The following is a 13,555-nucleotide window of genomic DNA, read 5'->3' as shown; positions in this document are numbered from 1 at the left end:
TAAGTAATTATGTTGTTCCTATGAAACCAAATCCTTAATTACCTAATTAAAATAATCAGTCAAATAAGCAGTGTTTAATTACCAAAATGAACAATAGACATACGTGGGTACGATATTGTAATATGTTTTAATTTGTAATAAATCTTCAAAAACTTAAATATTTCTTTCATTTACCCCTGCTTATAACCTTATCTTACATACATACTCGTAATGTATTAATTAAATTATTTTTTTAATATTTCTATAATATTTTGCATAATAACATATCTTTGAGTAATGTTAAATCGAAGTAATTCATTGGACACAAATTGCCCAAAATATTTGCAGCCGTGCATATCCACGACTGTCACAGCCTTTACATCTTCCGTCTGCTTTTCTGTGCACGTTGCACTATCCTTCGTTGTATTCTTCCTAGTATCCCTTACATAATTTGTTCCACTATCAAATTCCCAGGATTGAGAGTTCTCCTCAAATAACTGGTCATCCTCGCACTGTGTCTCTTGTTCCGTTTCCGGAATATATTTTCGTTTTCTAATTTCTGAAAAAAAAACATACCGGGAGGCCCATTTAGAACGGTCAATATGGAAAAGTCTAAAACTGTAAGACAAACGAAGATCTGACATTGATTTTCTAATAAATTAAATTGCATTCAAAGAATTTTGAAATGTCTCTTACCTACTAGAGCCGGGAATCAAACCTACCACTCTAAGCCGGAAATGTATAAAAATAATCACCTTGTATTTTTATGTCACCAATTTGATATAAAATACGAAGATTCTTTGATTTTCGAGCCAAATGTTTACAACTCATGCTGAAAATCTGTAACTTACCTTCCATTTCCTATTAGACACGTAGATAGTCACTTTAAAGCACACTAAACTAATTAATAAAACAAAACACACGGTAACAGGTCTCACTTTGTATTATTATACTTGAAACTACTTAAAATAGTATCAAAAACATTACCGGGTTCCAATGACGCACTAGGTGCGTCACCATTCAGGAGGGCCAATGACGCGACTCACGCGTCAATACATTTTATATGGGGCCCGGGCGAATAGATTTGAAAAATGTAGGTGGCAAGGAATCGGATAAGGAAGAATATTAATTTAAAAATTGAATAGTTATTTTTTTAAATAATATTTAATACACCAAAAAAAATCATTAGGGTTCATTTAAGTACATATATATATAGTTCATAAAAGAACATTACCGCAGCCCGCTTTCCAGCGATAACGCGATCGAGTTTAGCGGCCGCACGGAACCCGAGTAATTTTGACTATTTTTGGAGAAATTACTTCTAGTAATTTCCATGAATGTTATCAAAAATCTTTAATTGATAAAACAAACGAAAATATCTCACTTCTTCAATGGCAATTTTTATTTTTTTCGAGTAGGTAGCAAAAGGAAGTCAAATCTTCTACATCAGTGGTGTCAGGACTAGATCCTAGTTATACGTCAAGAGACGAGTGGACAGTTTATGAGTAATCTCAGTAAACGTGGCATCAATCGCGTTCCAGAGAACGGTTATCGCCGTGTCATGGGTAGCGCCCCAAACTACTAGACCACGGGTGCGGAGCTTAGAGCAGCCCTCCGCAACGACTGCCTTACTGTGTAGAAACGGACTCCCGACTTTAATACGTCGCGCGCGGTACATATAGTTCAGGAGCTAAAACATTTCGTTAGCGTGAGTTAGGACTTGTATGGGATTTTATACTTTTGTTAATTTGTTCTTTTTTTGTTTTTAGTTAAAAATAATTATTTTATGCATATTATCGATTATATTATTAGTGAATAATTAGATAAAACTACTTTGAAATCACTAATCAAGTATGTAATCTAAACTTTTTAATCCGACTTCTGAAAGACGGTTATGATTTTCAACCTTTTTGTCTGTATTGTACTCGTATTATGTATGTCTGATTATTTGACACGCTCAACAACCTAAATTAAGTATTTATTTAACGGATTTTATAGCTTAATTAGAAAAATACAAAATCTCGCTTTAAAAATTTATATATTTTTCAGGTTTTTTTAATGGGTATATTGAACAGTGGCGCTATTTTGAAAATAACGGTTACTTTTTTGACTTAATGGGGTTTTCTATTATTTTAATTATACTCGTATATTACTCTTAGCGTGTACCTATATTTGTAAATACCTAATCTACGTAATGTTGGAAGGAACCCATTCTTCAATACCCCATTGTCTTTAATTATATAGTAGATTTCCCTATCCAACACAATAGATAAACGTGATCGCTAATGACGAGATACATCTTTAGTTATATTATACTTAATTAATATTTTTTATACTTGTTGTGGGTTTACAAAACCTCTTTGTTGTTTTGACAACCTACCTACATCAATAGGTCTCAGAGTGTCAATCATATTTGCAACTAGCAGACGCCCGCGACGTCGTCCGTGTAAAATTCAGCTTTTCATAAATCACGCGGGAATCATGGATTTATAAGAGCTAAAAAGTAACCTATAAGTTGCTCAATAAGCTCCTCTATCTTTTAATGACATTTCTTTTAAAATCGACTAACTAGGTTCAGAGATTAGTCCGGACAAATAGACAGACATACAAACGACAATTTAAAAACAATGTGTTTTAATATTGTCTAGTAAAAATAATAACAATAAGAATTTTGAATAAACACAGTTAGTTGGAAGACTATTTTAGAAATAAATACTCTAGCAGGCGGGTCTCGAACCCGTGACCTGGTTATTTCGTGCATTGCATAGATGCATAAACGTACTGCCTACTCTAAAGACTTATTAGAAACATGTAGTGCAGAAAGAATTTTCCATTTTATGCAATTTGTACGTATAATGCCTACCCTAGTTAAAACACTCAGCACGCCACTGCTATCGACCCAGGGCCTAGGCCATGTGATTAACTTTCTACAAACGCTAACGCTTCGAAACTTAATAAATGTATGGGAATGACTGTCGACAGGTTAAAGTGATCAAGTGGTCGATCGGATCTGCCATTCCCATAGAGTTTGTTAGTTTTAGGAGCGTTAGCGTTTGTAGAAAGGGGATCGACGTGCCACATGGCTAAGGCTAAGGTTAGATTACTTCTGAGCTTACAGCTGGTTCGTGTCCGCTTCGTGGACCCGTGGCATTTTGCCAGTGGCGTAGCTAGGTAATGAAGGGCCCTGGTGCAAATAAAAATTGGGACCCCCACTACCATCTTAACTAGTGAGGTCTTATTACATAAAAATATACAAATTAAAGTATAAAAAATGCTAAGCTACTTTATCACCAGTTTTTTGTACACTGCAGTGCATGTAATACTCGTTAAAAATATTAAACAGTAACGATAACCTGTAATATTTATTTTGAAAATTGGATAATTTTTCAAATGTTCAAACTGAGATTTTCTGGTAAGATTTCGAGGGCCCCCGAGCTTAAGGGCCTGCACTTCACCGCCTAGCCCCTGGGTGGGTACGCCTCTGCATTTTGCCAACCCTGCCACCCTATAGTTAGCCACCAGTTCCAGAATAAGTACGTAATGTAATGTCTCGCTGGCGTTAGCCAAGTTTAAGTTTGCTAACTTCAAACAACTTGAGAACAATATGAAAAATTCACAGGCATTACAGGTTCCAACGATGTTTTCCTGTTCGGTTGAAATGATATCTAATTGCTTAATTAATTACTTCACTGTCATTTGTTACTGATTCTTGTTGTAGTTATATTAAAACATGCAAGCAGGCATAAGTAAATAGAGACTTGAAAACTTGTATTTTACGTTTCTTTAGTGACCAAAGATCGCTCTTAAATTAAGATAATTTCCAGTTAACGTAAATAATAAAAATAATAGAGGATAATTATAATAATAGTTATTATGTACCTAATATAAAAAAACGAATAAGTTAGTATGTACTGCATAATAAATTCAAGTCCAAGTAGGTACATAATGCACACGTGGTGCATAGCAAAGATGCCGTGTAGAAACCGAAAGGGGTGTGGATTTTCATCCTCCTCCTAACAAGTTAGCCCGATTCCATATTAGACTGCATCATCACTTACCATCAGGTGAGATTGTAGTCAAGGGCTAACTTGTAAAGAATAAAAAAAAAAAAATACCTTAATATATGCTGGTAGCGCCATCTACTAGCAACATGTAGAACTATGTAATGACAATAAAATTGACAGTGTCACTAAGTACTTAAATATTACTGTAATTTAAAAAATAATAAAAATTTTAATAAAAAAAATACAACCGACTTCAAAACCTAAAAACGTACCCACTAAACTAAAAAGCGAAAAATAACATCATAATATGTTCTATCTGCTGATCATATGAAGGCGGTGCTAAGCCGGTGATGTATTAATTCAAGCCATGTGAGCATATCTTATAGATTTAGATTTTGTAGACAGTGTTGTTTCATGTGGTCCTGTCAGAAATGGCTTAAATTAAGACAACACCGGCTAAGCACCGACTTCATACTGATCAGCAGGTAGAACATATTATGATGTTATTTTTCGCTTTTTAGTTTAGTGGGTACGTTTTTAGGTTTTGAAGTCGGTTGTATTTTTTTTATTAAAATTTTTATTATTTTTCAATTTTTAGTGTAAAATTTCATCTCAAACGAATACATCAGACACCTAATGACAGTCACAACCCATCTTGGTAGAAAATTCTCAGCAATACAAATTAATCAAGCCCAAGCACGAGGTAGCTACCGTAATCCGTCAAGGGGTTCCCTTCATTGACCTTGGTCTTCATCATCAGACCCCTAATAACAGACACAACTCATCTAGGTAGAAAGTTCTCAGCAATACGAATTAATCAAGGCCAAACACAAGGTAGTTACTGTAAATTGTTAAGGAGTTCCCTTAATTGTCCTTGGTCTTCATCACCAAACCCCTAAATGACAGTCACAACCTATCTATGTGGAAAGTTCTCATTAATACAAATTAATCAAGCCCAAACACAAGGTAACTGCTGTAAATCGCCAAGGAGTTCCCTCGTCTGTTTTATGACTCCATCATCAGATCGATTTTAAACCTTCATAATTTTGTATTTCTCAAAGGTACTAAATGGAAAACTTTACAAACACATTAGACACCCATATAATTTTCGAAAGTTCCCCTCAATTTCTCCAGGATTCCATCATCAGATCTTGTCATGATGGCAATGGGACCAAATGGGGACTATACCATTTCAAACAAAAAAAGAATTTTTGAAATCGGTCTAGGCGTCTTTGAGTAATCGGTGTACATACATAAAAAAAAAAAAAAAAAAAAAAAAAAATACCGACGGAATTGAGAACCTCCTCCTTTTTGAAGTCGGTTAAAAACAAACCTACTAATGAATTTTAAATTAAGTAGGTACTAAGTAAATGAGTAACAACTGAGATATAGAAAGTATTAATCCGCCTTTAATTGTCTTTACCATAGTATTATTTTTCTTAAAATTAGCTAGTTTGTTAGTTACGTTAATAAGCTGCCGAAAAAAATAAAATGATCCATACAAGAAGAGATCGTTTTATTTTTATTTGGCTAATACTTATCTTGGCATTGGAACAAAATTCTTTTTTTCAAAAGGATTAGTTAAGAAAAATTTTTGCGCGATAGCGAAAGATAATAACCTCGTTTATTTTTTTTTATCAATTTTGCACCAAAAAGCAAAATCCGATCTATGACTAAATAAGTAAACATGTTATCTACAAAGACTGAAAAAATTCCAAAATGAGTTTATCGCAAGATCCATAGGTTCATGATCGAATACATAAAACTTAAATAATGTTTTAAATTTTATTAAGCATGGAGAACTTAGGTAAGTATCCATAATTAAATAATGTTTTAAATTTTATTAAGCATGAAGAGCTTAGGTAAGTATCCATAATTTTTCACGAGTTATTTTGAAAATAATTACTTTTCCTTTAATGGAAGACATCCAAGTTCCCTTAAAGCAACTTATTGGACCTTCTGGTGAAGATTTCTATAGCGTAGAAAATGTTTTTCATCGTAATTGTCTAATATTAAACCGTAAATGATCATAAATACGTGTCTACCCTGTTTCTCAGGGCTAAAAGCGTTTAAATACTACATGTACACAAAAGTGCAATGCATTATGGTTTTCACAAGATAATTATTGCATCTAGGTAGATATGGACAATCTCAGACTAAAGTCACATTTGCTTAGCTACAGATACATTATGAAAGAATAGTAGGTATTGTGAAATTACTTTATGCAACTGTAAAATGTTCTTCTTTAATTTTTGGGCCATCCTCTTAATTCTCATAATAAACAATGAAACAATACTCAACGGTACTTACTTAGTTCGATGTTGTGACGTCGGTTTTTTTCCGCGCCAACGAAGTAAACAATCAAATGTTCCTTTCCGAAAAGGAGGTTTTATTAACTTCCATCGTTTCCGAGCATCCAAAGTGTTCTCCGATCCCACTGATATTCGACTACGAACGTCTGGCACAGAACTCCCTTTTTGTATATCACTAACACTGGCATATTTGGCACACTTTTCAAACTCGAACACTGACACAGAATCACCAACAGGACACGTCTTTCTATTTGATATAGGAGTCGATGTAACAAAATTAGGTTTGTGTCTTAAATTAACACCACTGTCTTCAAGTTCCGAAATAGATGAACTATCCTCGCCGATACTGTGAAGCGTGTGACTCTCTTTTGGAATAACCTTCGCATTTAATATACTATTTTCTTCGAAATGCTTGCTCTTCATAGTGTGATTGAAGTCACCAAAAGCGGTTATATCCTCACAACTCTTCGTTTTGTATTTTGACAATTTTAAACGAGGTGGAGCTTTGATTTCCTCTGTGGGGTCCGGAGTGTCCATGACACCTATATTGGCAAGATTGTCTTCGCTCCTCGAGAACTTTAGCTTATCGAATAACTTTTTGTGTCTAGCCGGACGCACAGGCGGATCCTCAGGGCACTTTTCTAATGTGAATCGCCGCTCTACAGGCCTCTTGTTAGAAGTCGAGTACTTTGCGATAATTCTGTTTATTTCAGCGCTGTTTTTGCGTCTGTTGGTGTGACGTTTAAAGTGAAGCGGCTGCTGATAAGACTCGGCCACGCTCGCCCCCGCGACCCGTGTTGACCTCTCTCGCCATTCGGACACTTTGTTTTCGATGAGCCTCTGCATTTCCAGCGCACGCATCATTGGGCCTAATTCTGGCATTGTTTATCTCTTGTTTGTAACGCTTTTCAAAGGAGGAATTTCTTTTTGTCTCGCTTATCTTTTCCGCGTGACCTGAAATTGTTTATGAGCTTAATTTAAACAACATCTGCCGAGTTCCTGGCAGTGAGTGATGAGTAATGTTCTTTTGCAATCTCGATATCACTGGAACAAAAGATATAACAGTTTAGATTGAGTTAAATAATGTTTGTAATTACAAGTAAAGTGACCTTATTTAGTTTCTTTACCGATAATTTATAACGTCGGCCATTAAGCGAATGTATTACAAAATATTTAACAAGTATAAGGTAAACGTACATTAATAAGTATCGAAAATCTCCTCATCCGGTTAGTTGAGCAGTAATTTTAGTCTTTTCGAGGAAGTTATAGCCGCGATTTCTACTACGACGAGCACAACGGCCGTCCTTCCGAAAACACTTAATTACTTGAACGATAATAGTAATATTAGTAGCATTACCAGTACTAGTAGTAGAAGTAGATATAATAGTTATAAATATAACACGATAATTTAAAATCAAGTATCTAATAGAATACAAAGAAAAATGTAATAGAGAATCCGCAACAACCTTGGATTTAGGAAACAATCAGAATAACTCAATTATTGTTAGATAATTATACACTTGTTTAAAATACAGTACACAATTCATAATCAGGTATTTATAATTTATGTTAGCTAAAGTTATAGAAGACGATGCAATGAAAAAGTAAATAATTACTCCACTGTTTTTCATATAAATATTGAGGGTACTTGACTAGATTTCTAATTTGAATAATGGTACAGTTGACGGACAAAACAATATTAGGTATTTCTGGTTGGGTCTATAATAATATATATAGCCTACTTCAGTGGAATTACTGGATTAAAATTTAATAGGTAGGTACAAGTACTTCCAATATAAGAAAACAATGTAGCAACAATATCAGAAAACTGTTTTAAAACATCTAAAATAGGTCCTATCTATCTAATACAATATTTTTAAATTGACAAACACATTGTGGGAAAGTTATTTTCATGTATAGATACATAATACATAAGCTGCTTATTTATCAGATAAGTACATTACATTTTAATCAGTACTCATATTTATACATAAACAGTGATCAAGATCCTTGACTATAATAATTAACATACCTACTTAATTCTATTGTTTGATTTCTATAACCACTCAATACTTGTGATACACACACTCCAAAATATATCACTGAAGAATACCTAACACTACTAGTGAGTGGTGACGTGTGTACCTTGATAGATAAGCTTGATAATGATAAGGGTCTGGGAGAGAGTAGATAACTATACAACATAGCTATTGATGGAGTAAAAAATATGCCTAATATAATATAGATAGTTCGATACTTTTTCAGAGATTCATATCCCAAAAGAAAAACAACCATATAGGGTAGGATCACTTTATTGTCTGTCAATCTGTCAAGACTCTTTATCTCAGGAGCGCGTGGAAGTACCTATCGAGTTGTCTACGGTCCCTTAGACTGCCTTAGAACTGTGGAAAATGAACTTTGACATCAAATGTACGGCCGTTTATGCCACAAAATATTGTATTGTTTATTTATTTATATTCTTTATTTGTACACCACAACATAAAACAAAAAAGTACAAACAATACAAAAAAGAAGCAGTATACAAAAGGCGGTCTTATCGCTACATAATGACTACTTAGCGAATTCTTCCAGGCAACTAGGAAAATGTGAGAATACAAGAATGAAAATTAAAATAATATACCAAAAAAACGTGTATGTCTAAATACACATTTTTTTGGCATAAAGGTCGTAGCCATTTATGCCAAAAAATAATTTTAAAAACTCCGCGCGGACGAAGTCGCGGGCTTATGTTCTACTTTAGTAATATGTCTTTGTCGAGTTTTCGACTACTGTTAGCATTGCAACTATATTAGGAAAGTCAAGCTTATTAGGTACATTTTCAGTGATCTGCGGCTACTGCTTCTAACAGTAACGGTTTGTTACATAACTAAAAGTATCGGTCGGCTGAACATGTAGGTCTTACATGTTTCGGAATTCTAATTCAGCCGTTATTCTCATGAACGAGATGATCAGAGATGATCTCTCAATAGGTACATAACGTTAACAAAAGTTTTGTTTCTACATAAGCGTAGCAATATCCTTGGTAGTCTGTTACCTAAGTATGAGATTAAAGATAAATGAAAAATACTAGTATCACTTCTATTAGGCAGTGCGTAGGCAAATCAATAGTAATCAATCAATCAATTTATTTATTTGCAGATACATGCATCCTAAGCCGCATTGGCGTAGCATGGTGGTTCTCAGACAATCACGGAGGTACTGGGTTCGATACCCGTCTGGGCTGATTGAGGTTTTCTTAATTGGTCCAGGTCTGTCTCTGGTTCGGCCGTGGCAAAGGGGGAATAATCCAGCACGGCATACGAAAGGGGGCAACGGTAAACGGGTTTTCTTTTCTCAATTGGAAATAAAAAAAATCATAATGTGCACGCCTCATAAAACTCATTAGGCAAAATCTAGCACGAAAATGTTGCCTTTTCAAAGCCAGCAGTAATGTTGGAATCGCTCGATTAGCCATTTATTTTAAGTGATGTGTGCTCCTTCCGAAGGAACATAGTGGTTTATCTTGATTTGCAATAAATTGACCGATTGATTGATATAATATTTTAACTTTTTGAAGTAATAATTGAAATAGATTGGGCAGCTTTCCAGTGGGCCCCATGCGGAGAAAACTCACGTTACGCCACTGTCCAGCCCCGCGTTCTGTAAAGTTACAACGCTGTGACATCGTTTGTTTCCATGGAAACTTTGTCAATGACATTATAATTTTGGCATCCCATATAAATAAAGTTCAAATTCGAATATGAAGTGTTATAGGCGAATATTTCATCGACGAGTGTAGAATAGCGGAATCGCGGAATAGGTACCTATTATATATTTGCGTATCACTTGAAAGATAATGCAGAATTCTCTATATTGTCTCTAGTTTTTTAAGGTTAATAACATACATAAACTCGTAGGTAACTCACTCAACACAAAAAATTGGCGCTAATAGATCTGACAGGTGACGTCACTGCGGATAAATCCATTAACCCAGGCCACACTTGTGCTAAATTAAAAATGATTGGATAATAAAATAGGTATAGTATAGGTGGTGTAAGTGGTATGGATTCCCAAATTGCCACGTTGGTCCAGTTTAAAATACTAAGCTATTCTTTCTTTCTTTCTACAAATTTTCTATGCAATTTCTCAGCAGCTGGAGTTGGGATGTTGGTGGTATCACACCCCCGTGCCTGGGAGAGTACGTTATGCCATCGGTCTCGGTCAGTATGAAGACATGGAAAACTTCCACTAGGCATTGATAGCAGTAATTGTTTACCTAATAGTCAAAATATTACCTAACATCCTAAGCCGCATTGGAGTAGCATGGTGGTTCTCAGACAATCACGGAGGTCCTGGGTTCGATGATAATGGTGCTGGAATGGCGACCCCGCACTAGTCGGACATCAAGCGGGTTGCAGGGAGCCGCTGGATGCTGGCGGCTCGAGACCGTTGTGTTTAGAGTTCCATGCAAGAGGCCTATGTCCAGCAGTGGACGTCCATCGGCCGATAATGATATTGATAATTCATGAATGATGATTCATTAAATCTTACAATAAGCTCAACACCTGTTCTTAAACTATAGGTATTATTAATTATTCCATTATTATTTTTCTATATAGCTCCAATTAAAATACCTATTTAATTGAGATAGCAGTACTGACTTACATTAACCCAGGTGCACCGTTAGTACTTTACCTTTTAGATGATACATACCTATGTGGTAGTTAAGTATGTTTTTATTTAATGACCTGTCTAGTACTGTTGAGTGTGTTACCTACTTAATTCCTAATTAGGAAGTGGGTTAGATTCCTGGACATCAATGGCGTGCATAAGGTTTTTAACAAGAGTATGCACTATAAGTAAATATTGGAAAATTCCTTGTCCATTTGTATTCTGTGGCGCAACATAGGTTTGTATTGAGCCCTTAGGGTAGGCAGTGCATTTTTGCATCTATGAAGTGCACGCCATTGCTGGTTATGGTAAACTTCATCATTATCACAAAACATTATCATATCCTCCATAAAGGAAGAACTTAGACCCACCGCTAGTGTTGCCAGGTGTCCGGATAAAGCCGGACATAGATAGGCTTCTTTAGAGTGTCCGGCTTGTCCGGCTTTTGTTAGGCTTTACATTTAGCAAACGTGCGAACGACGAGTGAATCATGAATGTTTTTTTGAAAAAAAAATTGTCGTACCTATTAATACTAATGTACCTACACAAAATCCTCAATAATGTAGGCTGTCCGGCCTTTTTACGTAAATGTCATGCCAAACTTAGAGGACTGTCCGGCTTTTAATTTTAGCGACCTGGCAACCCTACTCACCGCGTGGTATTACTCTGAACCAAAGAGGCAACTCAATTAATTTGGTATACCTAACAGTGGCGCAGGATAGAATTTTGACGAAGGTAAGCCGTCCCAAAGAAAAGGAAATTCATACCACTACTCCATACATACATATTCATTACAATAATGAACATGTATGTATAGATTTTTAAAAAGAAACCCGTCAGGAATCGGCTTGTATGCACTCTTCGCCGCTGATACCTAGGTGATAAGGTACATTTTATTTAAAATTCAATTCAAATAAAAAAATATCAAACAGTTTAAAGTTGGTTTAAAATCACTACGAGTATACCTATTATGTACTTATCTACCTAAATGTACCCTATTCCTAAAACTTATGACGTCAACACATCATGCCAGCTAAGTACTTATTGAAAGGCGTTACCGGCTATATTTAAATTGGCTGAAATATCTCTCACCCAACGCAGTTTGGCCTTCGTGAATAATTTTAAGCTTTAAACACCTACTATGTAATATATAGTACCGGTATTCAATACATGTAAATAAAATTAAAGTGTCTGTCTGTGATTTCAAAATAACTGTGTTTTCTCAAGTGTCTATAGTACACTATATGTATATGTATATGTAGTATTTTATAGTGTGACGTGACATGGGTAGCAGTCACAGCGATTGTACAATAACACAAAACATTATTGTTCAAAATCACTAACGCGACTGGCAGCGTGACGGCGTTCACGCTGCCTAACAAACAACTCTTATTTAAACCAACACTGATACCACCCCTCTACTAATCCAAATAATGAATGTTAATAACACCTGTAATTGAGGAACTTGTAACAATAGTACACTAACACAGCCCCGCGGTTTCACTCGCCTAGTTTCCGTTTTTGTTGGAATAAGTGTTTAAAATATAGCCTATAGCTATCGGCGATAGTGTAGCTTCCAAACAGTGAAAAAATTTTTCAAATCGGTTCAGTAGTTTCGGAGCTTATTCAATGTATACAAACAATCAAATCTTTCCTAATTATAATATTTAGACAACCTTTGTAAAATTTGTGTCCGTCTGTACGTTTTCCGGGCAAATCTTTGGAATGAACGGCGGAACAGATTTTAATTGGACTTTCACTGGAAGATAGAGGTGGTTATCGAGAAACATATAGGCTCTTTTTATCCAGAAAAAATGCATAATTCCCGCGGGATTTGTGAATAACAGATTTTCACGCGCACGAAGTCGCGGGCGGCCTATAATACTAAATGGTTACATGGGGCCCCGACGTGAGGTTCCGAGTTGATGAAATGCGATATAATCATTCAGTCAGTCTGTACACAATAACAATTCAATTGTTTCAAACATTAATGGAGTCTCAGTAGCTAGATAATAGTGAAAGGATGAGCTGTAATAAAGAGGTCACACATTCGAATCCCGTTTACTCATATTGGCCTAAACATAGTATATTTACTTTTTGGAAATCGCTATTATTTATGAATTATTATTTATTATTTATTATTTATGATTAATAATTGAATAAATTATATAAATTACGTGTACGTTGTTTTCTTTTCTGAGCTTTTCTTTCTTCTAAGAAAATGTCTGTTAAAATTCTCATTCCGGAGTGTAATACCACCGTGAAACGGAGAGTACGTTAGGCCCTCGGTCCCGGTTATTATCATTAACATCTTGATTGTGATCGTTCTTTGAACTCGCCAACACAAATTGGAGCAGCGTGGTGGATCTAAGCTCAATCCCCTCTCCTATAAGGAGAGAGGCCTGTCCCTGTGGGCTGTGAGTTGTGACCCCTATATAAGCTAATTGTTGATGTATTTAAAATGAGTCAGAAATTATTTTGGTAGGGAATCGGAAAGGATAAAATACTTTTGAAATTTTTTAATTTACTTCCAGATGACTATACTCATAATCTTAGCATCTAGCATCGACTTTGAGTGTTTTCTAATGC

At 35.3% G+C, this 13,555-nt stretch overlaps 1 protein-coding gene across 2 annotated transcripts in view; it reads right to left on the bottom strand.

The window, feature by feature from the left end:
• LOC112045941 (protein unc-13 homolog 4B) overlaps window positions 1–13,555 on the bottom strand; it is a 72,369-nt gene that overhangs the window by 58,201 nt on the left and 613 nt on the right. For both annotated transcript variants that reach the window (XM_052884994.1, XM_052884996.1), the window contains exon 2: window positions 6,294–7,339. In XM_052884994.1, coding sequence (XP_052740954.1) covers window positions 6,294–7,177 — 884 coding nt within the window. In that variant the 5' untranslated portion in view covers window positions 7,178–7,339. The remainder of the gene's footprint in view (window positions 1–6,293; window positions 7,340–13,555) is intronic.

The sequence above is a fragment of the Bicyclus anynana genome, chromosome 13 (genome assembly GCF_947172395.1).
Source record: "Bicyclus anynana chromosome 13, ilBicAnyn1.1, whole genome shotgun sequence".
NCBI classification, from domain to species: Eukaryota; Metazoa; Arthropoda; class Insecta; order Lepidoptera; family Nymphalidae; genus Bicyclus; species Bicyclus anynana.
The sequence above is the reverse complement of the archived record's forward strand: the minus strand, read 5'-3'. Positions and strand labels throughout refer to the sequence as shown.